The sequence below is a fragment of the Vipera berus genome (genome assembly GCF_964194415.1).
Source record: "Vipera berus genome assembly, chromosome: 8".
In the NCBI taxonomy this organism is placed as follows: Eukaryota; Metazoa; Chordata; class Lepidosauria; order Squamata; family Viperidae; genus Vipera; species Vipera berus.
The window spans coordinates 2,900,595-2,923,632 of NC_138211.1; the positions used below are offsets into that span (position 1 = coordinate 2,900,595).

The following is a 23,038-nucleotide window of genomic DNA, read 5'->3' on the forward strand; positions in this document are numbered from 1 at the left end:
TCCCAAAATGGTCTCTGTCTTTACTTAAGGAAAAGTAGGAAAATACTTGTTTCTATGACCGATGAGTCATCAGAAAACCCCTGCCTTGATACATCTGGATTGCCAAACCCTGCCCCAAAGCCCCTCCCCCTTCCAACAAGCCCCACCCCTTGATTCCGGATTGCCATTTGGCCTGATCTGTTCCGCCACCCCAGATCAGGTGGGGTTAAAGTTGGAAGGCACTAGGCTACACTGGAGCCAAGACAAATATCCCCGTTGTCAAGAAGGAGGGTATCTGTTATGCTGGAAAGACAGGGCTGAGTTCATTAAAACAGGAGTTATGGATGCACTTTGATTTGGAGAGGGGAAAAAAATTTAAATTAGTTGGCCTGCCAGAAGGGTCAGTGAATGTTTACGTGGCCAGCAAGTGAAAAGAGAAAGAGAGGGAGAGGATGGCTACCTGGTTTCTCAATCTGAGCCCATCAAGAGTTCTTGAGAACCTATCTCCAACTTCTGGGAATCGAAGTCTCACACTTCTGAATGGCAGCAAGTTGGGCAAGGCTGGGACAGCCTATTTTGGTTGCTGGCTCTCTGCCCAGAGTTCCTGGTAGGGGAACTTTCTGCTGCCAACCCCTAGGAAATTAGGATTTAAGGACCATATTTCCACATGTTCAAAGACTCCATCAGCCCTTCATCTGCTTGTAGCAGAAGAACAAAATAACCGAGTTGGAAGGGACCTTGGAGGTCTTCTAGTCTAGGGGTCTCCAAGTGTGTCTCAGTGTCAGGAACCGTCTTTTATGGGGAAAAAAACAGACTCTTCCACTCTCAACCGCTATTGTTGAAGACCTCGTTTGTTGTGGCTGTGGATGGCATGAACATGTCCAGGAAACACAACCCCTTAAGACCCTGCATTGCTAGGATCCAGAAGAGGACAGAGACTCAGAGAAGGTTGCTTGTGACTCAGATTGTCATCTCTGGAAGCAACCCTATTAGTCAGCCACCGCTGCAAAGCCAATCTCCAAGCCTCGCAGATGCCTTCAAGACCTTTTCTCTCTCCCCCCCCCCCCCGCCAACTCTAGACCAAGCTGCACAGCAGAATGCTTTTCGGTGCTGAAAGCATGTACCATCCCAATGCTCACTGACCTTATCCACAGCCCTTCACGTCTCTGTCACGAGGGACAGCAATGCGCCCAGCACGAGGGATTAAAACGAGAAGATATAAAGATGTCCAAAAAAAAAACATGAGCTGATTTCAGTTTGGGCTATAAATAACCAACAGCAGGACAGAGCTGTTTCAACCCAGACTGAGAAAACACACATCCGTTTCAGGAGAGCAATATGAACGTTTGTGTGAGGTCAGCAAGACTGACCTGATTTGGGAGGTGGGGGAGGAAGGTTGAAAGGCTGGAAGAGCAGAAGACAACCCCAAAGGGAAGAAAAACGAGCCGGTTGAACCCGGCCAATGAAAGCTTGCAAAGAAACATGGCTCAAAAAGGTCAAATCATCTCAGTGCATTACCAAGAGAATTCTCCTTATCGATCTGGCTCAAACACAGCCTTCCCTCGGCTTATCTGCCTTGGATTGGGGAGACCACAATCCTTACCATTCATGGTGAAGGCACTGAACTGGAGAGAGGATTAAGTTCTCCACTGGAGTGGAGACAGGACCACCTTCAGCCAAGGATGTTCACTGGAAAACTGAACCAATCACTCGCTTCGCCCAAAGCATCTCCCAAGGTGGATATGGGGCTAGTATGAAGGGAGATTTCCCCCAAACCCCGTGAGGAATGTTTGAGCTTCTGGAGAAAAAGTGGGGTACTATCAGAATTGCAAAGTTGTCCAGACGAGACATACACCCAGATGAAGTAATTCTACTTTATTGTAAAGTTACCTTGAGTCTTGCAAGTCTGAAGGGATATTTCTCCTCTGTCCAAGAAAATGAAGGGTGGGGGGAGGGTCCCTTACGAGAGGTTTTTGAGCTAAGCTGCCTCTTATCTAACTATTCCCCTGACTAGGGTCTTCCCCCTGTCCCCCAAGGACATTCGCACATGCCATTATAATACAAGTCAAACAACGGCAATCAAAACACCTAAAAGGGGTCAGTTCAGTTCCAAAAAGCTAATCGGTGCTTCCGTAGTGTCACACACCAGTTAACGTATCAAACACTTATATACCAAAATTAATTTGGATTGGTCTCCTTCTCTCTCCCAAATACTTTACACAGAAGCAATATGCCCAAAGAGGCACACTATATAGTGATGGTTGTATATAGCAGCAGCAGCAACACGGTGAACCAGCTCTTGGTGAAGGCTGCTATGTATGTGCAAAACACTGGCCATCTCAGGAAAATGTTACGCATGTTTAAAAGGGGAAACGCTGTAGCTCTGTGGCACAGAACATGCTTTGCATGCATAAGGTCCACGTTGAATCACCAGCCTCTCCAGCTAAAACATGTTAGAGGAAGATCTGGATGAGCGACACCCGTAACAATTCACACGTTGCATTAATTCATAATGGTCTGTTTGATTTTGGCTTAGTGTGTGGTAGAAGCCCAGCCCACAGTTAGTTTGCAGGGCATCATTTATGGCTCAGCATGATGTGGAACCCAGGCAATAAAGCACAATTAAGCACCTTGAGCTAAAATAGTTCAATAACATAGGGAGAAACTGGACATCTGTTAAGACATTATTTATGCAATGGGGACTGTAGCCAAGAAATTAAAAGACGCTTGCTCCTCGGAAGGAAAGCCATGGCAAATCTAGACAGCACACTAAAAAGCAGAGACATCACCCTGTCAACAAAAGTGCGTATAGTCAAGGCTATGGTCTTCCCAGTTGCAATGTATGGCAGTGAAAGTTGGACCATAAGAAAGGCTGAGCGCCAAAGAATTGAGGCCTTTGAACTATGGTGCTGGAGAAGACTCCTGCGAGTCCCTTGGACTGCAAGGCGATCAAACCGGTCAGTCCTAGAGGAGATCAATCCTGACTGCTCTTTAGAAGGCCAGATCCTGAAGCTAAAACTCAAATACTTTGGCCACCTAATGAGAAGGAAGGACTCACTGGAGAAGAGCCTAATGCTGGGAAAGATCGAGGGCAATAGAAGAAGGGGACGACAGAGAATGAGGTGGCTGGATGGAGTCACTGAAGCAGTAGGCGTGAGCTTAAATGGACTCCAGAAGATGGTAGAGGACAGGAAGGCCTGGAGGAATGTTGTCCATAGGGTTGCGATGGGTCGGACACGACTTCGCAGCTAACAACAACAACAACAAATGTCAATTGTCACCTAGGAGTTTTGTGGCCATCTCTTTTCTGTTCAATAACAGGCGAGGATGCTTAGGCTCTCTATACACTCACACGTTTTTGAAGACCTCTTTGAACATCCTGGTCATCCATGTTCCCTTGACTGACAATGGCCATTTGCTAGGCCCATGCCACCACTAGAGACAAACTGGTTTTCCTCTTGATATTTTGATGACAAAGCTCCCGGCCATCCTTCGTAGCCATAGTTAGAGTCTATAGCGTTTGTAGTCTAAACATCTGGAGGGCAACCAGCCAGATGTCCATGCAATTGTGGCTGCTGACGGAAAATGGAAAGGCAGGGAGGCAGTCCTTGAAACAACCCTAGTCAATCATCTCCTGCATCCATCATCCATTGTCCTCTTTTGACCCATTTCTACTTCTACATCCTCTCCTGATCATTTCAACTCTACTACAACAGAGATCTAGCCCCCAAATAGTCTCGCAAGGAGGAGAAGAACTTTTTCATGTCCACCACTTCAGCAAGAACTTTGAAAATCCAGAGTTCCATTGTAACTTTAATTGTGGAAAGGGTGTATGCATCACCTAGGGACCTTGGGAACATTCCTTCTGTTTGTTTTGGTTCAGGTCTGAGATTATATTGCTACGAACTCAGGACTAGGGGAAAGTTGAAGAGGCGAGGAGGGATGGGGTGGGGTGGGAAAAGAAGGAAGTTCTGTCTCTATCTATCTCCCACTTGGGGGGGGGGGGAAAGAAGACAAGCATAACTTCTACACAGGACCTTTTGGCAACTCTTTGCACTTTGCAACTGACTCAGACCAAGATGACTGAGACCCTCAAATGCAAATCCTAAACCGGCAACCGTGTCTGGGTGGCAACAGCGAACAGACCGATTTCCAAGCTCTGCAAATCTCAGCTAATGCGGTCACGTAACTGAACAGTTTTCCCTCCCCTGTTATTTAATTAGCAGTAGCGCATCTCTTGCTGAGCCTTCCTCTGTTTCCCCTCACTCTAATGGATCTTGTTTTCCTTTGTGCAGAATGGCAAACTGATGTAAGCAAGTCTACGCACGCAGGCAGGCACCAAAACAACACCCTTGGGGGCTGACCCAGCAGAGGGGACCCAGGAGATGCTGGACCCCAGAAGAAGAATAGAACCTTAAATCTTTGATCTTCCAGATGGAAATTCTACTCCGGAGAAATTAAGGAGGTTTATTCTTCTGGCAAAGAGCCCATCGCTGATCTATTTTGATGGGGACCTGATGGCCACGCCAAGGTCTTTCTCACTGGCCAAAGCAAGTTCTAGGGACATCTAATTGAGCTGAGTCCTTTGATGCTGCTTCCTGCTCTGTCTCGAAATTCTGCTGAAATTCACATTCTCCGTTCCTTGGAAAGCTTTAGTTCTGCAGGGAAGCTTCCCGATGACGACGAGGCAAGTAGAGAAAAAATAATCAAAAAGGTAGCCAAGAGGCTGGTTTTTCTGCAAAAGGCGCCTGCAAAAATCCACCACGCACAGAAGCGGCCGACTTCAATGGAAGCCGTGTGATTATAACAAGGGTTGGTGACCAGCGCCGCGCGGAAGAGAGACAGACGGCCTTTTCTTCATGTGGTGCCTCCGAGCACTTCTGACTGCAACCACCTCGATTTTAAATTAAATTGGTTCAAACAATATTACATTGTTATTGATTAAACAGACTTCTCCTTTTTTTAAAAAAAAATGACAGTGTAGCGTGCCCGGTTCTCCATCACAGACTGCTTTGAGGTCTGTTCAAGGAGGAAAAACAATGCTTAAATTGAAATGCAAATGGATCTTGCTTTGGAAAAAGTGAAAAGAAGAGCAACTAAGGTGATTAAGGGCCTGGAGACGAAAACATATGAAGAACGGCTGCAGGAACTGTGTATGGCTAATCTAGAGAAAAGAAGGACTAAGGGTGACATGAAGGACTAGTGAAGATATGATAGGGTTAGGGTTCCACACATGAAGGTTCACTGTAACTGATCTAGAAGGACCAGGGGTGATATGACAGCCATTTTCCAATCTCTCAGAGGCTGCCCCAAAGAAGAGGGAGTCAAGCTATTCTCCAAAGCACCTGAAGGCAGGTCAAGAAACAATGGATGGAAACTCCTCAAGGAGAGAAGCAACCTGGAACTAAGGAGAAACTTCCTGACAGTGAGGACAATCAACCAGTGGACCAGCTTGCCTTCAGAAGTTGTGGGTGCTCCATCACTGGAGGTTTTTAAGACCAGACAACCACTTTCTGAAATCTCCCTCCCTCCTTCCCCTTCCTTCCTTCCTTCCTTCCTTCCTTCCTTCCTTCCTTCCTTCCTTCCTTCCTTCTTTCCTTCCTTCCTTCCTCCCTCCCTCCCTTCCTCCCTTTCTCCCTCCCTCCTTCTCCTTCCTTCCCTCCCTCTTCCTTCCTTCCTTCCTTGCTTCCCTCCCTCTCCTCCCTCCCTCCCTCTCCTTCGTTCCTTCCGTCCCTTTACATCCTTCCTTCCCTCCCTCCTTCTCCTTCCCTCCCTCCCTCTTTCTTCCTTCCTTCCTTGCTTCCCTCCCTCCCTCTCCTTCCTTCCTTCCTTCAGTCCCTCTCCTTCCTTCCTTCCCCCCTCCCTCCCTCCCTCTATCTCCTTCCAAGGCCTCCTCTTATCCACTTGCCCCCATCCCACTACCACCCCATTCCCCTAGCAACGTTTCCCTTGGCAGAACACCTTGATGAGGCAGCGTCTTTCAAGCCTCTTCTTCCCCCGGGCTACAGCTCTTCCAATAAAGCTCAGCCAACTTTGACTGTTGCCTGCTGGTCTCCTCCAGAGCCTCTCCTGACTTATCTCTCTCCTCTATCTAGGTTTGTTCACCCCACCCCACCGGTTGCTCTTTATCTCATTACACAGCCTGGGCTAATCACGGCAGGTAGGAGAGGGAGGGAGACGAGGTACCACTGGCTAGGCCAGGTCTGGGAAATCAGGTCATATGGAGCTGGCTCTACAGGTTTACCTTCTGACTCAGCTCCGATACAAGAAGATGCCTGCAGGAATCTTCCAGGCCGACGAAAAGCAGCATCAAAAATTAAAATAATGTAGCAAGCGTCTGGATTGGCAAGGAGGGACAAAGCCTTGGTTCAGCTTCCAGCCTCCAACGAGGTCAATGAAGTTCTTATCCAAGGCTTCTAGGCCAAGGCAAGCTCTCCTAAGGCATAACAAGGGATGGCTTGTTCTTCAGCCTCCTTCCTGTCTCCTTTAGGAGGAACAGAAGGCATATCCAGCTATATAGGAGGATAGAGACATACAGCTTAACCCTGAGCCTCTTCATTACCCTCCAGCTGAGTGGCCAAAATCGCAGAATTCCGCAACCGGAAGAACCGTTGTTAAGAATAAAGGTAAAGGTAAAGGTTCCCCCACACATGCGTGCTAGTCGTTTCTGACTCTAGGGGCCGGTGCTCATCTCCGTTTCAAAGCCGAAGAGCCAGCGCTTGTCCGAGGACGTCTCCGTGGTCATGTGGCCGGCATGACTAGACGCCAAAGGCGCATGGAACGCTGTTGCCTTCCCACCGGAGTGGTCCCTATTTTTCTACTTGCACTTTTACGTGCTTTCGAACTGCTAGGTTGGCAGAAGCTGGGACGAGTAACAGGCGCTCACTCTGTTACGCGGCACTCGGGATTCGACCCGCCAAACTGCCGACCATCTGATCGGCAAGCTCAGCATCCTAACCCACTGAGCCACCGCGTCCCTGTTGTTAAGAATACGGGGGACTAAAATCCGCCAGGCTGGGAAAAACTGTTCTAGGAAGGAGGAGAAGTAATGAAGACTACGAGAGGAAGTGTTTGAAGGACGTGCAATATATTTTTTCCCATCCAAAAGATCCTGCAAAGCTGGTCCCTGGGCTGGAACTTAGAGGCCGTAGCCTGGAGGCAGGGCTGAGTTCCATAAGTCTCCCTTTCCTTCTCAAGCAATGAATCCCTTAGACCAGGGGTCCTCACCCTTGGCAACTTTCAGACTTGTGGACTTCAACTCTTGTGCTGACCAGTGGGTAACTGAGGCACAGACTGACCTTTTTATGCCCACTGAATCCCCAAAGCTCTCAAAATTGATGCATCTGATTCTTGGGCCATAAGTCACGTGCATAACAATGTGGGGAATGCCAGACCTGTCACTGCACGTTTTTTTTTGTTCGTCAGAAAAGTTCATTTCTAACTGTACATTTCCCCTGTTCTCTGCACCTGTTGTGATAACTTATCTGGTAACCATAGTGAATCCCATATGACTAGCTATGTTATGGTTTCAGTCTGTTTAGTGCGCATGTCTAGAGAAAGTTCTGAGTTGTTATCTGTATTGTTTTCTTCACTTTGCTGTTACTGACTGTTACGTTAGGATGTAGCCCAGCTAGCTCTGTATAATATATATTTAGTTTTTATATTTTTGTAAGTAAAAGGTATTTAGTAAGATTATGCGTCTTGTTTTTCTTGCCTTCCTGCAAGTGTATCATGCATTCTCTGAAGCACGGTCCGTCGCCCTCTACAAAGGTGATTTTTACCTTGACATTTTGGTAGCAGAGGATGGTTTGATTTATGTTTTTGGAGATGCATGTTTCTGCGGCTGTTATCAGTTAGTGCTAGTGAGGCAGCGGTGATTAACTGCTGAAACATGTCAGGAAGGAAGCCACGGCTGAAACGGGAGGCCAGGAGCTTGTCTGTTGGGCATCTCCCTTCGACCTTAAGGACTCCGATAGCTTCGGCCACACGCCTTGGAGAAGACGCACCTGCTCCTGTCTACGATGCAAGGTCAGTCACTCCTTTTTCTACTTTTCCAAGCTCCCTGGCAGCTGCTTTTGGAAATGTTCACACTCCAGGGGCTCAAGATGAATTTCAAAGGCTTGGAGCGAAACCTAAAGTTCAGCCAAAGAAAATTTCTTCTGCTCCTTCAAGCCCCAAGCAAACTATGCGAGATAGGGCTATGCAAGGCTACTGTGAACAAATTGGGGTTTTTGAAAGGCGTTTGCAGCAGGCAAAGAAATATGTGTCAATGGTTCAGCAATATGAGAGGAATTATGAGCATGAACCGGCCATATTGCCACACCCACAAGGAGAAGCCATATTGCCTCCTTCTTTCCCAAAGCCTAAGTCACGCCCATCATTGAGTGTCATGCAAGACGATTGGGAACCGGAGGCTCCTATGTCACATGATTATGGGCTGTCCCAAAGGCCATACAGAGCCACAGTGATGCCTGAAGCAAATGTTATAGCACCATCTACTGGTGAAGCTGCATTAAGACATGAATTGGAGCTCTCACTCTCGCAATTGTCGATGGAGGAATCTTTGCTCAGAGATACAAGATTTCTGCCGTTATCTGAGGCTCCAGTCCCTGATGGTGCTAGGATTCCTGTTACTGTTGCTTCTTCTGTTAATATTGCTTCTATGCAAGCCCCTCTACCTGGCAGAGCACAGCCATATGTAACCCACATGCAATTGCCACCGGGTTCTTATATGCGAAGGCCAGTGTCATCTGCAGATTATGCTAATGCACCAGCCCCAGCGCCAGCGTCTCCTGCTGGCCAGGGTGGAATAGCAGCTCAAAGACAGTCACAGCCAGCACCAAGACTACCGACAGCTTCAATGCAACTGCCGCATGTCCAGGCACGGACGCCACTGGTGCCCCCTGCAGGTTATGGTCGGATTGCACAACCTGCACAGCCAGTACCTCAATTGTATATTCCTCATCAAACACCTTCCATTGTACCACTGGCTGGTGATTCAAAATTAAAGAAGTCAGGACAGAATTACAGGGCATGGGTCAGTGAGGTTGGACTTTTGCTACGCAGAGAAGGTACTCACATGATGGTGTTTAATCCTCCTGCCCAGCCATGGACTCCTGACATATGGGACTTGGATAATAGAGCATGCACAACATTATTGATGTCAATGGACATTGAATTGCAGCTCACGTTTTCACATGATGCAACTGCCCAACAAATTTGGACTCAGTTAGAGGCATGTTATCGGCCTACATCAATCGAGTCTACATGTTTACTTTTGTCTGAGTTCCATGGTTCCAGATTAAAATCTGGTGAACATATTGGAGCACATTTGACTAAAATGAAAGGTATTAGAAAAGAACTGGGCGAAAAAGGCTATCCTATTGATGATTTTCAAATGATCAGCATTATCATCAATTCTTTGAATCATGAGTGGAAAGATGCTATTTCCAAGATCAATCAAGTGCCTATTGCTCAACGCACAGTGGATCATGTATGCAGAATTTTAGCCGAAGAAGAGGCACTTATGCAAGCTGCGCCACATTTAAGGGAACCACCTGCATCAAGAGCTTCAGCGAGGCGTGCCTTCCGTGGAAGGACCTACGTTCCAAGAATGCCAAGATGCTACATCTGCAATTGTGTGGGACATGCCACCCGGGATTGTCCCCAGCGAGTTCCAGCGCCCGTCACATACCAGCCCAGAGGAACAGATTCCAGAGGAGGCAGAGGTAGAGGCGGACGACAAGGTCGTGGTCGTGGTTCCAGGCGTGATCCACAAGCTCCACTTGTCACATTGGTTGTGACCAACGATCCACAGCCTCAACCAGAGTATGACAGACGACTTCTTTGGACTTTGGACAGTGGAGCAGCATTACATGTTACCTACAGAAAAGAGCTTTACACTGAGATGCACGAGCCTGAACCTGAACTTCGTGAACTTTACTCTTTTTCCAATCATCCTGTTCAGGTCATGGGAAAAGGAACTGTCTACATTGAAGAGCTCGGTGCTCTCATTCCAAATGTTTACTATGTTCCGTCTGCCAGTAGTAATTTGCTTAGTCAGAGTCATTTGTCTAGGTTTTCTCATTTTCAGGTTCACCATCTTGAAAAAGCAAGTTATATAGTCAAAGACGGAGATATTGTTGCTGAAACCGTGTTGATTGGTGGTGTTTATTACTTAAAACCAAAGCCTAAGCAGCAAGAGCAGGCAAGTATACACGTTCCAAAGAGCACAGGCCCAGAGAGAGACGTCCCAGAGAGAGATCCTGTTGCTACTCCAAAGGTTCCTAATAATGATAAAAAGACAAAAAAGACACAGGTTGCTCACAGCAAGCCTGGGGTTCCTAACAAAAATGCTAATGTTGAGAATTCACTAACAGGTAAACCTTTGCATTCCAGGTGTATCCATAAGTGGCACAGAAGATTGGGTCATGCCAGTTTCCGTGTTCTGAAGAAGATGCCAGAGTTCGCAAGAGGTTTGGATCTAAAGGGGTGTAAGGTGTTTTTGGACTGTGCTGTCTGCAAGAAAGCCAAATCCAAGGCAGCAGCAATTCCAAAACGCGCTACACGCCTGTCAACACGCATTTTTGATTTGGTACACACTGACATAGTTGGTCCTTTTGCACCAACACTTGGTGGTAAAAGATATTTCTTGACAATCGTTGATAATCATTCTAGATATGGATATGTATATCCTATGAAAGAAAAATCTGAGACCTTTCAGATCTTTAAAGACTTTGCTAGTCTTGTCTATACCCAATTCGAGGTCAACATTGCCAGAATCCAGAGTGATTGCGGTGCTGAATTCATGTCTCAGCGTTTCCAGGACTGGATGCGTGAGAATGGGATAGTACATCAGACATCCGCTCCTTATACTCCAGCTGAAAATGGGGTGGCAGAACGCAGAAATGGGGTTTTGCAAACCATGATGCGTTGCCTCCTTGAAGATGCTAACCTCAGTCTTCCATACTGGGGTGAAGCTATCAAATATGCTAACCATATCATCAACCGTATTTGGAGTAGTGCGATAAATCAGACCCCTTATTTCATGTTGTATGGACACAAGCCTGATCTCTCACATCTCCATATTTTTGGTTCCTATGCTATGGTGAATATTCCTTTAGCCCAAAGAAAGAAAGGGGGTCCTGCAGCAAAAAGGATGAGATTTATGGGCATTGATGATAATTCAAAATGGAGCAAATACATTGACTCTCATCATGTTATTGTGGTTTCACAATCTGCTACTTTTGAGGAAGATGCTGACTGGTCCAGGATTCATTCTAACGATCCTGGAGTTTATTTTCCTAGAGATGATGTTGCTGATGCCACGCAACCTGATCAAGATTCACAGGAGAATGTTCCTTCCACGAGTTCTTCTCAACCTACTGTTCCGTCTTCGCAAGCCGCCGATGTTGCTGCTGGCGACGATGAAGACGAGGACGACACGGAAGAAGAATGGACGGTTGGCCCGAGACGTTCCAAGAGGTCCACAAAGGGAATCCCTCCAAAACGGTATTCGTGGCAAGTAACAAAAACACCTGTACCTTTGATTTGTAATGTTACACTTCCACCTGAGAAGTTCACACAGATCAAACATCTTCCTGAATCAGAACAAGATAAATGGTTTGAGGCAATGCAGGCTGAAATGGACAGTTTAAAAAAACTTCAAGTGTTTACGCCTGCAAGTCCTCCAGCAAACAAGAAAGTTATTGGTACTCGATGGGTCTACAGGATCAAAAAGAAGCCGAATGGTGAGTCGTTGTACAAGGCCAGACTCGTAGCCCAGGGTTTCGCTCAACGTTATCCTGAGGACTATACAAATACATACTCACCCACGGTGCGAACTGAAAGTGTGAAAATTGCTTTAGCCACTGCAACTATCCTTGGCCTAGAGGTTTTCCAGTTCGACGTTGAAACGGCTTATCTACACGCTGATCTTGATGAAGAAATTTACGTCAAAGGTCCTCCAGGTTTCAGACAGCAAGAAGGGGATACCTGGTTTCTACACAAAAGTCTTTATGGTCTGAAACAGTCTGGTTTAATGTGGTACTTATGTCTTTCTGACAAACTAAATTCAATGGGCTTTATTAAGTCCGAAACAGATGAATGCGTGTTTACCAAAAGATCCGGTAATAGGTATGAGATAATTCTTGTTTATGTCGATGATATTGTTTATATTGGTCCAAATAAGCAGATGAGTGAGGTTTTTGCTAAAGCTTTACAAAAGTTTTTCACGTTGAAGTCTTTAGGGTGTATTAACACTTATTTAGGTGTTCAAATTGCCAAAACTCAGAAGGGGTTTAGTCTCACACAAGAAGAGAAGATTGAACAACTGTTACATCACTGTAACATGGAGGACGCTAAGCCTGTGAGTATACCCATGCAAACTGATTTTCACATTTTGGCACATGAACCAAGTCCTGAGTTCGAAGATCAAACACTATATCGCTCAGTCATTGGGTCGCTGCTGTATATTAGTAGTTGGACTAGACCCGACATTGCACTTAGTGTTAATCTTTTATCACGACACGTAGGCAAGGCAAAACAGTTTCATTGGACATGTGTTAAAAAGTTATTGAGGTATCTAAAACACACCAAAGACATGAAGTTGTTGTTGGAACCCACACATACTGACTATGCAGAGTTATGTTGTTATGCAGATTCAGATTGGGCGAGTGATAAGAAGTCACGGAAAAGTACATCAGGTTACATGATGTTTTTAAATGGATGTCCTGTTTACTGGCATGTGCGTAAACAGAATCTTGTTTCTTGTTCCTCTACAGAAGCTGAGTATGCTTGTGTGTCTGATGCATGCAATTCTTTAACCTGGTTTGATGCTTTAGTCACAGATATCTGGACACATCCGATTCGACCAATCACAGTGATGGAAGATAATGAATCTGTGGTTTATATTTCTGAAACACGTTTTACAGGTTCAAGGTCCAGACACATTGACATCCGATATCAAAACATAAGGCAACTGGTTAAACAAGGTTTTGTGTCATTACAGTATGTGCCTACACGTGATCAAATTGCTGACATGCTGAACAAACCACTTCCTACAGCCCAGCATGAGTATCTGCGTGAGAAGATGTGCCTTACTTGAGTCTTCACTTTGCTGACGAAAGAAGGGGAATGTCACTGCACGTTTTTTTTTGTTCGTCAGAAAAGTTCATTTCTAACTGTACATTTCCCCTGTTCTCTGCACCTGTTGTGATAACTTATCTGGTAACCATAGTGAATCCCATATGACTAGCTATGTTATGGTTTCAGTCTGTTTAGTGCGCATGTCTAGAGAAAGTTCTGAGTTGTTATCTGTATTGTTTTCTTCACTTTGCTGTTACTGACTGTTACGTTAGGATGTAGCCCAGCTAGCTCTGTATAATATATATTTAGTTTTTATATTTTTGTAAGTAAAAGGTATTTAGTAAGATTATGCGTCTTGTTTTTCTTGCCTTCCTGCAAGTGTATCATGCATTCTCTGAAGCACGGTCCGTCGCCCTCTACAAAGGTGATTTTTACCTTGACAAGACCTTTCTCTCCCATGTTCTGGGCCTTGACACCCCAAAGTAACATTTTACACAGTGGGCACAATTGATCAATTAATGTATCAAGCTTCAATAGACTGTGATGTTTCTCTGTGTCATATACAGTATGTGTGTGTGTGTGGGTATATGCATAATGGCTTTTTTTTCTGGAGAGCTGAATGCAACACAATTTCATTTTAATGTATGCTGATTAGTGAACATTTAAAATGATAATAAAGTTTCTATTCTACGCTTTTCTGTTTTCTATTCTATTCTATTCTATTCTATTCTATTCTATTCTATTCTATTCTATTCTATTCTATTCCATTCCATATTTCTATTCTATTCTATTCTATTCTATTCTATTCTATTCTATTCTATTCTATTCCATTCCATTCCATATTTCTATTCTATTCTATTCTATTCTATTCTATTCTATTCTATTCTATTCTATTCTATTCTATTCTATTCTATTCCATTCCATTCCATTCCATATTTTCTATTCTATTCTATTCTATTCTATTCTATTCTATTCTATTCTATTCTATTCTATTCTATTCTATTCTATTGTCTATCCTTATTCTATTCTATTCTATTCTATTCTATTCTATTCTATTCTATTCTATTCTATTCTATTCTATTCTATTCTATTCTATTCTATTCTATTCTATTCTATTCTATTCTATTCTATTCATCGGATCAATTCTTCATTTATTCCACTATTTCCCCCAGCTTTTTAGCTGCGTACCCTTGGCAGGTGATATAGTTGGTTTCACCTTTTAACTTCTGCTTTATTTCTTCCTGTTTTGATATCTGGCTGATAGGTTTTTATAGTAGGCTTATTTTAAAATTATTTACATTATTCGGTAATAAGGCTGGACGGGAGCTCATGTTGTGGCCAATAAAGAGAGGTGAGGCATGGAAAAAAAGTCCTGGGAAATATGATTTGGAGGAAGCTGAGTGAGGAAATGGGGCCCTCTCCTAACTGGAGTTTTTCTTCTTCTTTAAACTGCCTTTCTGTGTAAATACTTATAAACACCTATTGTACAGCTCAACCTACGAGTACAGTTGGGACCAGAATTTCGGTTGCTAATCAAGGCAGTTATTAAGTGACTCGTGCTTGATCTTACGACTTCGTTTTTTGCCACAGTATTTAAACGAATCCCTAAGGTTGTTAAGTAAAATGCAGTCATTAAGCGAATCCAATTTTCCCCCCTTGACTTTCCTTGCTGAAAGATGCCGGGGCGGGTTCCAAATGACAATGACAGGATCCTGGGATGCTGCCGCCATCATAAATTCAAGCCAATTGCCACACAGACAAATTTTGATCATCCGGCTGTAGGGATACTGTGACGGTCGTAAGTGCGAGGACCAGACACAAGTTGCTTTTTTTCAGTGCAGTTGTTTCTTGGAATGGCCCCTGAATGAATGCTCATAAATCAAGCACTACCTGTACTCAGTTGATACTTAAAGCTTCCTAACACCCTGTCCTCCCTTGGTTACTAATAGGCGGAGGGCCGATTTTTGTGATCCCGCCTTCATCCTAGACTTTGCATTCAAGTCAGGTCGATCTAACACACACGTTGGTGTGTGTGTCTGTGGTTGCTGGCGATGCCAACAGCTTTGAGAAGCTTTGAGAAATTTAGTGTAATTATGACTCTTGCTGACACCAAGGATCTGAAGACTTCTTGCAAACCAGCAAATGGAATAATTTCCTGCATCCAGCTAATGAAGCGATGGGGAGGGGAAGCGTTAGAGAGAGAGGAGGGAGAGAACCTTAGCAGTGGGAAAAAAATTTTCCCCAAACATAATCTATTATTTCCTTGTCAGCTTTTACATATCAAGTTGTTGTGCCTGTCAGCGATACAGTCCCCAAGGGGGAAGAAATTTTTTTAAAAAATAAAAATAAAAACCCATACGTATATGTGACACTTATTATTTATTTAATAGAGCAGCCAGGCTGAGACTTGAATTTGCACCATCCAGGCGCACTAGGTCATTACTTAATGTGTAAAGTATTTGCAAATACCTGGGAGGAGAAGGGGAGGACTTTGCAGGGTGCAAACCTACCACTGCTTTCCTCAGTTCATCCTAGATTCAGTCACAGCTTTGTTCCATACGGTATTAACCTTGTAAACTCTAAAGCTTCCTCCTTCCATTATGTATTCAGGATGGACAGTGATTAATATTTATTTGTAAGGGTGTAGGTCTGTGCATATGTTGCATATAGTATGTTTAAATGTGTGTTATGTATGTGTACACTTTGAGAGCAAGCAACTAAATTTCATGTTTAATGTCTGCCATTGTGCCCACAGGAAAAAATGACAATAAAGGTTATGTATTCTATTCTGTTCTGTTCTGTTCTATTTCCATTTCCATTTCTATTCTTTGGAAGCCAAGATGCTTTAATAATTCGGACACTACTATGGACACTTTAACCGGCCCTGGAAGGCAAGAACTGCTGCTGGGTTTTTTATTGTCCTTGCTCCGCTGAACCCATTTCCCTGATAGGTAAATATAGGAAGACCTTGACTTACAACAATTCATTGAGTGACTGTTCAAATTTACAACATCACAGGAAATAGTGACTTATGACCGTTTGTCACCCTGACGACCGTTGCAGCATTCCCCCTGCTCATGTGGTCAAAATTCAGGCACTTGGCAACTGACTCACACTTATGACGGATGCATTGCCCCGGGGATCACAGGATGCCCTTTGGCAACCTTCGGACAAGCAAAGTCAATGGGGGAAGCCAAGTTCACGTAACAACCGTGTGACTGACTTAACAACTGCTTAACAATTGTGCTGAGAAAGGTTGTAAAATGGGGCAGAACTCACTTAACAAATGTCTTGCTTAGCAACGTAAATGTCGGGCTCAGCTGAGGTCAGCTGAGCTCAGTCCAGAGTCCCCAATGGGACAACATTGCTCTGCTGTCCCTGGGGTCCCCCGGAGGCTTTTTCCAACATCCCTGTCACTTTTGCAATTGCCAAACCTCCCGTGAACCCCGCAACCACAAAAAAAAAAGGCCCCGTTGTAGGACAGCTTGCAGGATACACATCCGTGGTCCGTGGCTGAAGGCAAATTTGCCCAGCCTCCTCCCACCCGCCCTCGGCAAGCGACCCACGTTTGCTTTTATGGCACTGCTCCCTTCTATTTTATTTGTGCATTAAGGAAGAGCAAACACCGTAAGCGGGAGGGGCAGCTGCAGCAGAGGAGCAGACGGTGCCATAAAATCGTATCTACCTGCGCGGAAGTGATGAGCATTAATAGGGAATGCAGGGAAAACACAAAGCCTGGCATAAACTGCCTGTTGTGTCTACCGCAAGACGGTTCTGCTTCCCCATCGAGGGGATGGCGGGAGAGAGAGAGGGAGGGTGAGGGAGAGAGAGGGAGGAAGAGGAGAGAAAGGGGGGGAAAGGGAGGGAGAGAGGGAAAGAGAAAGGGAAAAGGAGAGAGGGAGAGGGAGGGAGAGAGGGAAAGAGATAGAGAAAGGGAAAGGGAGGGAAAGAGAAAGGGAGAGAAAGGGGGAAAGGGAGGGAGAGAGGAAGAGAAAGAAGAGAGGAGAGAGAGGGAGGGAGAGAGAAGAGAGGGAAAGAGAAAGGGAAAAGGAAGAGAGAGAGGGAGGGAGAGAGGGGCAGAAACCGAGGAGAGAGAGGAAGGGGGAGGGAAAGGGAGAGAGAGGGGGAGGGGGAGGGAGAGAGGGGCAGAGACTGAGGAGAGAGAGAAAGGGAGAGAGAAAGGGAGAGAAAGGGGGAAAGGGAGGGAGAGAGGAAGAGAAGAAGAGAGGAGAGAGAGGGAGGGAGAGAGGAGAGAGGGAGGGAGAGAGGGAAAGAGAAAGGGAAAAGGAGAGAGAGAGGGAGGGGCAGAGACTGAGGAGAGAGAGAAAGGGAGGGAAAGAGAGAGAGAGAAAGGGGGAAAGGGAGGGAGAGAGGAAGAGAAGAAGAGAGGAGAGAGAGGGAGGGAGAGGGAGGGAGGGAGGGAGAGGGGCAGAGACTGAGGAGAGAGAGAAAGGGAGAGAGAAAGGGAGGGAAAGAGAGAGAGAAAGGGGGAAAGGGAGGGAGAGAGGAAGAGAAGAAGAGAGGAGGGAGAGGGAGGGAGGGAGGGAGAGGGGCAGAGACTGAGGAGAGAGAGAAAGGGAGAGAGAAAGGGGGAAAGGGGGAAAGGGAGGGAGAGAGGAAGAGAGGAGAGGGAGGGAGAGAGAGAGGGAGGGAAAAGGGCAGAGAGAGAAAGGGAGAAGCGTGTTTTACTGGTCTTTGTGAAAATGGGCTGGGCAATTTGTGGGAACTGTTATGTGAACCAGGTCCATCAAGTTAAACCAGATTAGGATTTACTTTACTTTAATTTGGAGTACAGCATGCCCACCTTTTTCTGCAGCAGTTGAAAGTTTAAATGAATGGATGGATGGATGGACAGAGAGAGACAGACAGGCACCTGATTGGCTCTTGGATTGAGTGGGCGGGACCAGCCTAAATTCAGCCAAGAATTTTCCGTGAATGCAGAGGGGCAAAATCTGCCTCTCCCTGTTTCTACTCCAGCATCTCTCCAGGTTGCCTTTTTTATTTCTTCACCTAGGTTTAGTGCCTCTCTCCTCTTGTGCTTCACCCGGGAATGTACGAATACAAACCTTTTAACATAAGCAAACCCCACTCCCTTCTAGCACCGATAGTGTTACCTAGTTGGGTATTGAGATGTCTGCAAGATAGCACCCAAAACTCAGACAGCAGCGAAGACTCCACGTTTTAACCGAAATCTTCCCCTCCTTCCTTTTCCGCCTACTGATAAGCCAAATTCCCCCATTGCAGGAACTGGTAAGGTCACGCAAGTATCACAACACACACTATCCATCATGGTCCCTTTAAGGACAACCGTGCTTTGCACGCTGGAATTCCCAGCTGCAGGAAAGGAAGCTACTGAAGCCAAAATCACTTTTACCAAAGTTGCTAAGAACAACGTCCTTCTCGATTTAGGTCTCCTTTTGTGGGCAAAGAATTCCACGCTCACATTTGCAACCGAAGCTGCTCTTCCTGGAAATACATGTCCAAATTTTGGGATGATACAGGGCAGGGAATTTGTAAGCAAAGATAGTCTTTATTCCTGAGCTGAGCTCCCGAAGGCCGTAAACTCAGCCAGGATTTGCTACTCAGTAAACATCCATCCGCTTCCGAAGCTGAAAGTACGTTCTGCTCTGCTCGGTGAAAAGGCAGGTGAAGAGGAGGGGAAAGCGTCCCGTGGTTTGATCCCAAATCCATCAAGACGGATGTTGCTACCGTGCTGACAACTCCGTTCCCTTTCCTTTCTCTCCTTCTGACTCTTCACCATGAGAAGCACTTAGCCTCCGAGCCCCTTGGGGTAGGAACTTAGCAGCTTAATGCCGGCATTAATTTCCATTGCTAAGCCAGACGGTTGTTAAGCGAGCCTGGCCCCAGTTTACGACCTCTCTTGCTATCCCTCGTTAAGCGAATCGCGGCAGTGCTTAAGTGAGTCACACGGATGTGAAGCGAATCTGGCTTTGCTTGTCAGAAGGTCGCAAAAGGGGGAACGCGGGACCCCAGGACGGTACAACCGTCATCAACGTGAGCCAGCTGCCGAGCGGCTGAATTGGGATCACGTGACCCTGGGGATGCTGAAAACGGCTATTTAAAAAAAAAAATAAAAAGCACAAAAGGTATAAACAAGTTCCAGGCTCCGTTTACGAGCTTTGCTCCTCTCTAAGTGCGCTCTCTCGCTCTCTCTCTCTCTCTCTCTCTCTCTCTCTCTCTCTCTCTCTCTCTCTCTCTCTCTCTCTCTCTCTCTCTCTCAGTGGTCTTTTGCATGCGGCCGGATTCTAAGGACCATCAGTCCCAGCCAGCAACCCAGTGGGCAAGGATGATGGAGACTGGAGTCCAACCACCATCAAAAGGAACAGAGGCACGCAAACCAGCCACCTTGAGATCTGCCTCCTTCTAAGATAGTCTGATCCACCCAGGATCCTGGAAAAGCATTACACTGAACCCTCTGGAGGGCGTCCCTAGTTGCTGCCTCCAGCACGAGCTGTGGCTAAGCCTGCCACCACCTGCCGGTCCCCGGCAGAGAGAAAGAGGAAAAGCACCACGGACCACCTTCCCACCTTGGAAGGCTCCCTTTCTCTTCTCTTCCTTCTTTGCAACCATCTCTAACCCTGAACCCCAAACCAGCTTTCCAGGTTGATCGACAGCTGGTTGGTTCCTGGCCTTCTGAAGGCTCCATCTACTGAGCCTCCTCAGCTTAGTCTGCCCTCTGCTGTACCAGCAGCAGAAGCGGCACCACTTCGAAAGCCAAGCCGAGCCTCGTTTTTTTTTTTAATTTTGGCTTTTTGCAAGATGCCCCTCCGGCATCTAGGGCTGTCTCCCCACCCCCACCCCCCAAAAAAGCAAGCAAAAAGAAAAGACCCAGAAGGCAACCGACATCAACCTGGCCAGGTCAAGAGCCACCTCCTACTTTGGCCAAGAGAAACGGACTTGGTTGTTGGGTCTGTCTAGGCACCCAAAGCTTGGCTGAGCCAGCTCCTTGCAACCTTGCAATTCTCAGCTACCAAAACACAGGTTTTGCTGACTGCACAGTTCCTGCCAGAAAATTCCTCCTGCCCCGAAGACCCACTGCCTCAGTTTCCCTCCATGACAGGTTAGCATGACATTCAAGGGGGCGGGAGCGATTCTTCCTCCTCCCCCCCCCCCCCGTGCCCCGCAGCATGGATGCATCCTCCCCACATTCCCAACACACAGGTCCTACAACCGTTCAGTCCATTAAATGCCCACTTCTCGCCCACACAATACATTTGCCAGCTTCCTCCACGGCTGCCTTCCCTCCTCCATGGCCCCCTGGGGTCCTGTTAGCACCCACCAACAATGCTACCCCAACCCCCTCCAAATTATCCTAAGGAACACACAGGCAAGGTTTTGCTTAGAAAGAGTTAGAAAGCTGGGTCCCTCGTTTCCACCATTGTGCAGGGAGGGAAATCTATCCAAGATCCCCCACACAGAATTGTTTCAAAGGCTAGACGCACCCTTGCCCCCCCCCCCAGCCGATCTGGGCACAAGGGAGAAGTGCCCACAGTTAGAAAGAGGGGAGTCGTGATCCAACTCAGCTCGGTTGTAGACCCCTTGTTCTATCCAGAGGGGGGGGGGGAAAGACATTTTTCAACCAGGATGAGCCAGGCTGCCACTCAGCCACCCCCCTGAAATGTTCTCTTGAGCCCCCCCTGCTTTTCAATCCAGGGGGGTGTACCTAGGATGGACCAGTCTTTGCCCCCCCCACATGTTCCTCCCCAGCTTGGAGTACACCCTCCCCTTTCCCCTGGCAGAAAAGCACGAATGGGGGGGGGGCGCAGCCTCGTGCCACCCTCCCAACTGGCATGGGTGGGGGGTTGTCCACAGCCCCCCACCCCCCCACCCCAAACGGACAATCTTAAGCACAGTCAGCCTTAGCAGCGGCAGGGACCCCCCCCCCACCTCTCTTCTTCCAACTCTCCCCTGCGCTTTCTCTCCCCTTCCTCCGCGCCCCCGACTCGACCCTCCCTCCGACACCCCCCCCCTCCTTGTATCACCACCACCACCTCCAGAGGGGAAAAAAGGGGAGGGGGAGGCTCACCTGGGAAGGCCAGCGCCGCCAAGCACACGCCGGTAGTCCACCAGCCCCGGAGCCAGCCCAGCTGCTGCGCTTGCCCGGCCATCGGAGAGGTTTCCTGGTCGGGGCGGGGGAGGGGGGGTCTGAGCAGGCAAGGCGGCGTGGGAAGTTAATTGGGGGCGAGGCGCCGACCGGGATGGGGCATCCACGGGATCCGCGCCAGGGACGCCCCGCTGCTGCTGCTTCTTCTTCTCGGCCGCGGGGCAGGAGAGCCCAGGAGCCCCCGGGGGTCGCCCGCAGACGCCCCCTCGGCGCGCCCACCGACCCTTCGGCCGGCGGGGGACGGCGGGGTTGGCGGCGGGGCGCTTCTCGGCCGGCCTCCGCTCGCCCAGCGGCTGCTCCGATCGGCTGGTCCGCGGCAGCCCAGCCCAGCCCGGCGCGCCTTCCTCGCCCCGAGCCCAGCGCCGGCGGAGCGTCTCAGAGCGGACGCCGGCGCCGAAGCATCGCCCGCGGCCAGAGCCGCGCGCCGGACAGCCGGGAGGCGGAGAGACGGCGCGGAGCCGGAGTGCGGAGGGGCGCTCCCGGGACCGCCTGGGTGCCGGGGAGCCCGGCTTCAGCGCTGCGCGGCGGCTGCTCAGAGGGCCTCGGCGGGGCGCGGAGGGAGCCCCCCGTCCATGGCTCGGTCCGGGCTTGCGGCGGCCGGGCGGCCGGAGGAGGAGCGGCAGGAGGCGGCGGCGGCGGCGCCCTGCAACCTCAGCCCCGGCTGCCTCCGAGCGAGAGTCGAGTCTGGCCGGGCGGAGAGAAGCGGAGCGAAGAGGGAGCGCGCCCCGCCGCCCGTCGTGCCCGCGCCTCTGCCCGCCTCGCGCCGCCGCCAGCCGGGCACGCGCACCGCCCGCACCAGCAGCAGCAGCAGCAGCAAGAGCGGCCCAGCCCGCCCGGAGCCAGCTTCGGCGCTCTGGCCCGCCCCTCCCTCCGGCCCCGCCCCTCCGGGCTGTGATGTCACGGCATGTAACGCTCCGGGCGGGGCCTCCGCCTTAACCCGCTGCTGGACGGCGGGGCGCGTGCGCAGTGCGAGGTGCGCGCCAAACTCCGAAAAGGGGGCAGTTTGGCTGAGTGGCCCCTTTTTCCCGCAGTCTTTCTTTCTTTCTTTCTTTCTTTCTTTCTTTCTTTCTTTCTTTCTTTCTTTCTTTCTTTCTTTCTTTCTTTCTTTCTTTCTTTCTTTCTTTCTTTCTTTCTTTCTTTCTTTCCTTCCTTCCTTCCTTCCTTCCTTCCTTCCTCTTCTCTCTCTCTTTTCTTTCTTTTTCTTTCTTTCTTTCTTTCTTTCTTTCTTTCTTTCTTTCTTTCTTTCTTTCTTTCCTTCCTTCCTTCCTTCCTTCCTTCCTCTTCTTTCTCTCTTTTCTTTCTTTCTTTCTTTCTTTCTTTCTTTCTTTCTTTCTTTCTTTCTCTCTTTCTTTCTTTCTTTCTTTCTCTCTTTCTTCCTTCCTTTCCTTCCTTCCTTCCTTCCTTCCTTCCTTCCTTCCTTCCTTCCTTCCTTCCTTCCTTCCTCTTCTCTCTCTCTTTTCTTTCTTTCTTTCTTTCTTTCTTTCTTTCTTTCCTTCCTTCCTTCCTTCCTTCCTTCCTTCCTTCCTTCCTTCCTTCCTCTTCTCTCTCTCTTTTCTTTCTTTCTTTCTTTCTTTCTTTCTTTCTTTCTTTCTTTCTTTCTTTCTTCTTTCTTTCTTCCTTCCTTCCTTCCTTTCCTTCCTTCCTTCCTTCCTTCCTTCCTTCCTTCCTTCCTTCCTTCCTTCCTTCCTTCCTTCCTTCCTTCCTCTTCTCTCTCTCTTTTCTTACTTTCTTTCCTTCCTTCCTTCCTTCCTTCCTTCCTTCCTTCCTTCCTTCCTTCCTTCCTTCCTTCCTTCCTTCCTCAAGCTCCAGCAAGGCTGGGCTTCTCACAACGCCCCACCCCTTGATCCA

At 47.9% G+C, this 23,038-nt stretch overlaps 1 protein-coding gene across 1 annotated transcript in view; it reads right to left on the reverse strand.

The window, feature by feature from the left end:
• Window positions 1-21,887, reverse strand: part of NECTIN1 (nectin cell adhesion molecule 1) — a 112,739-nt gene extending 90,852 nt beyond the window's left edge. The window contains exon 1 of the mRNA XM_081333775.1: window positions 21,113-21,887. Coding sequence (XP_081189901.1) covers window positions 21,113-21,194 — 82 coding nt within the window. The 5' untranslated portion in view covers window positions 21,195-21,887. The remainder of the gene's footprint in view (window positions 1-21,112) is intronic.
• Window positions 21,888-23,038: the final 1,151 nt, after the last annotated feature.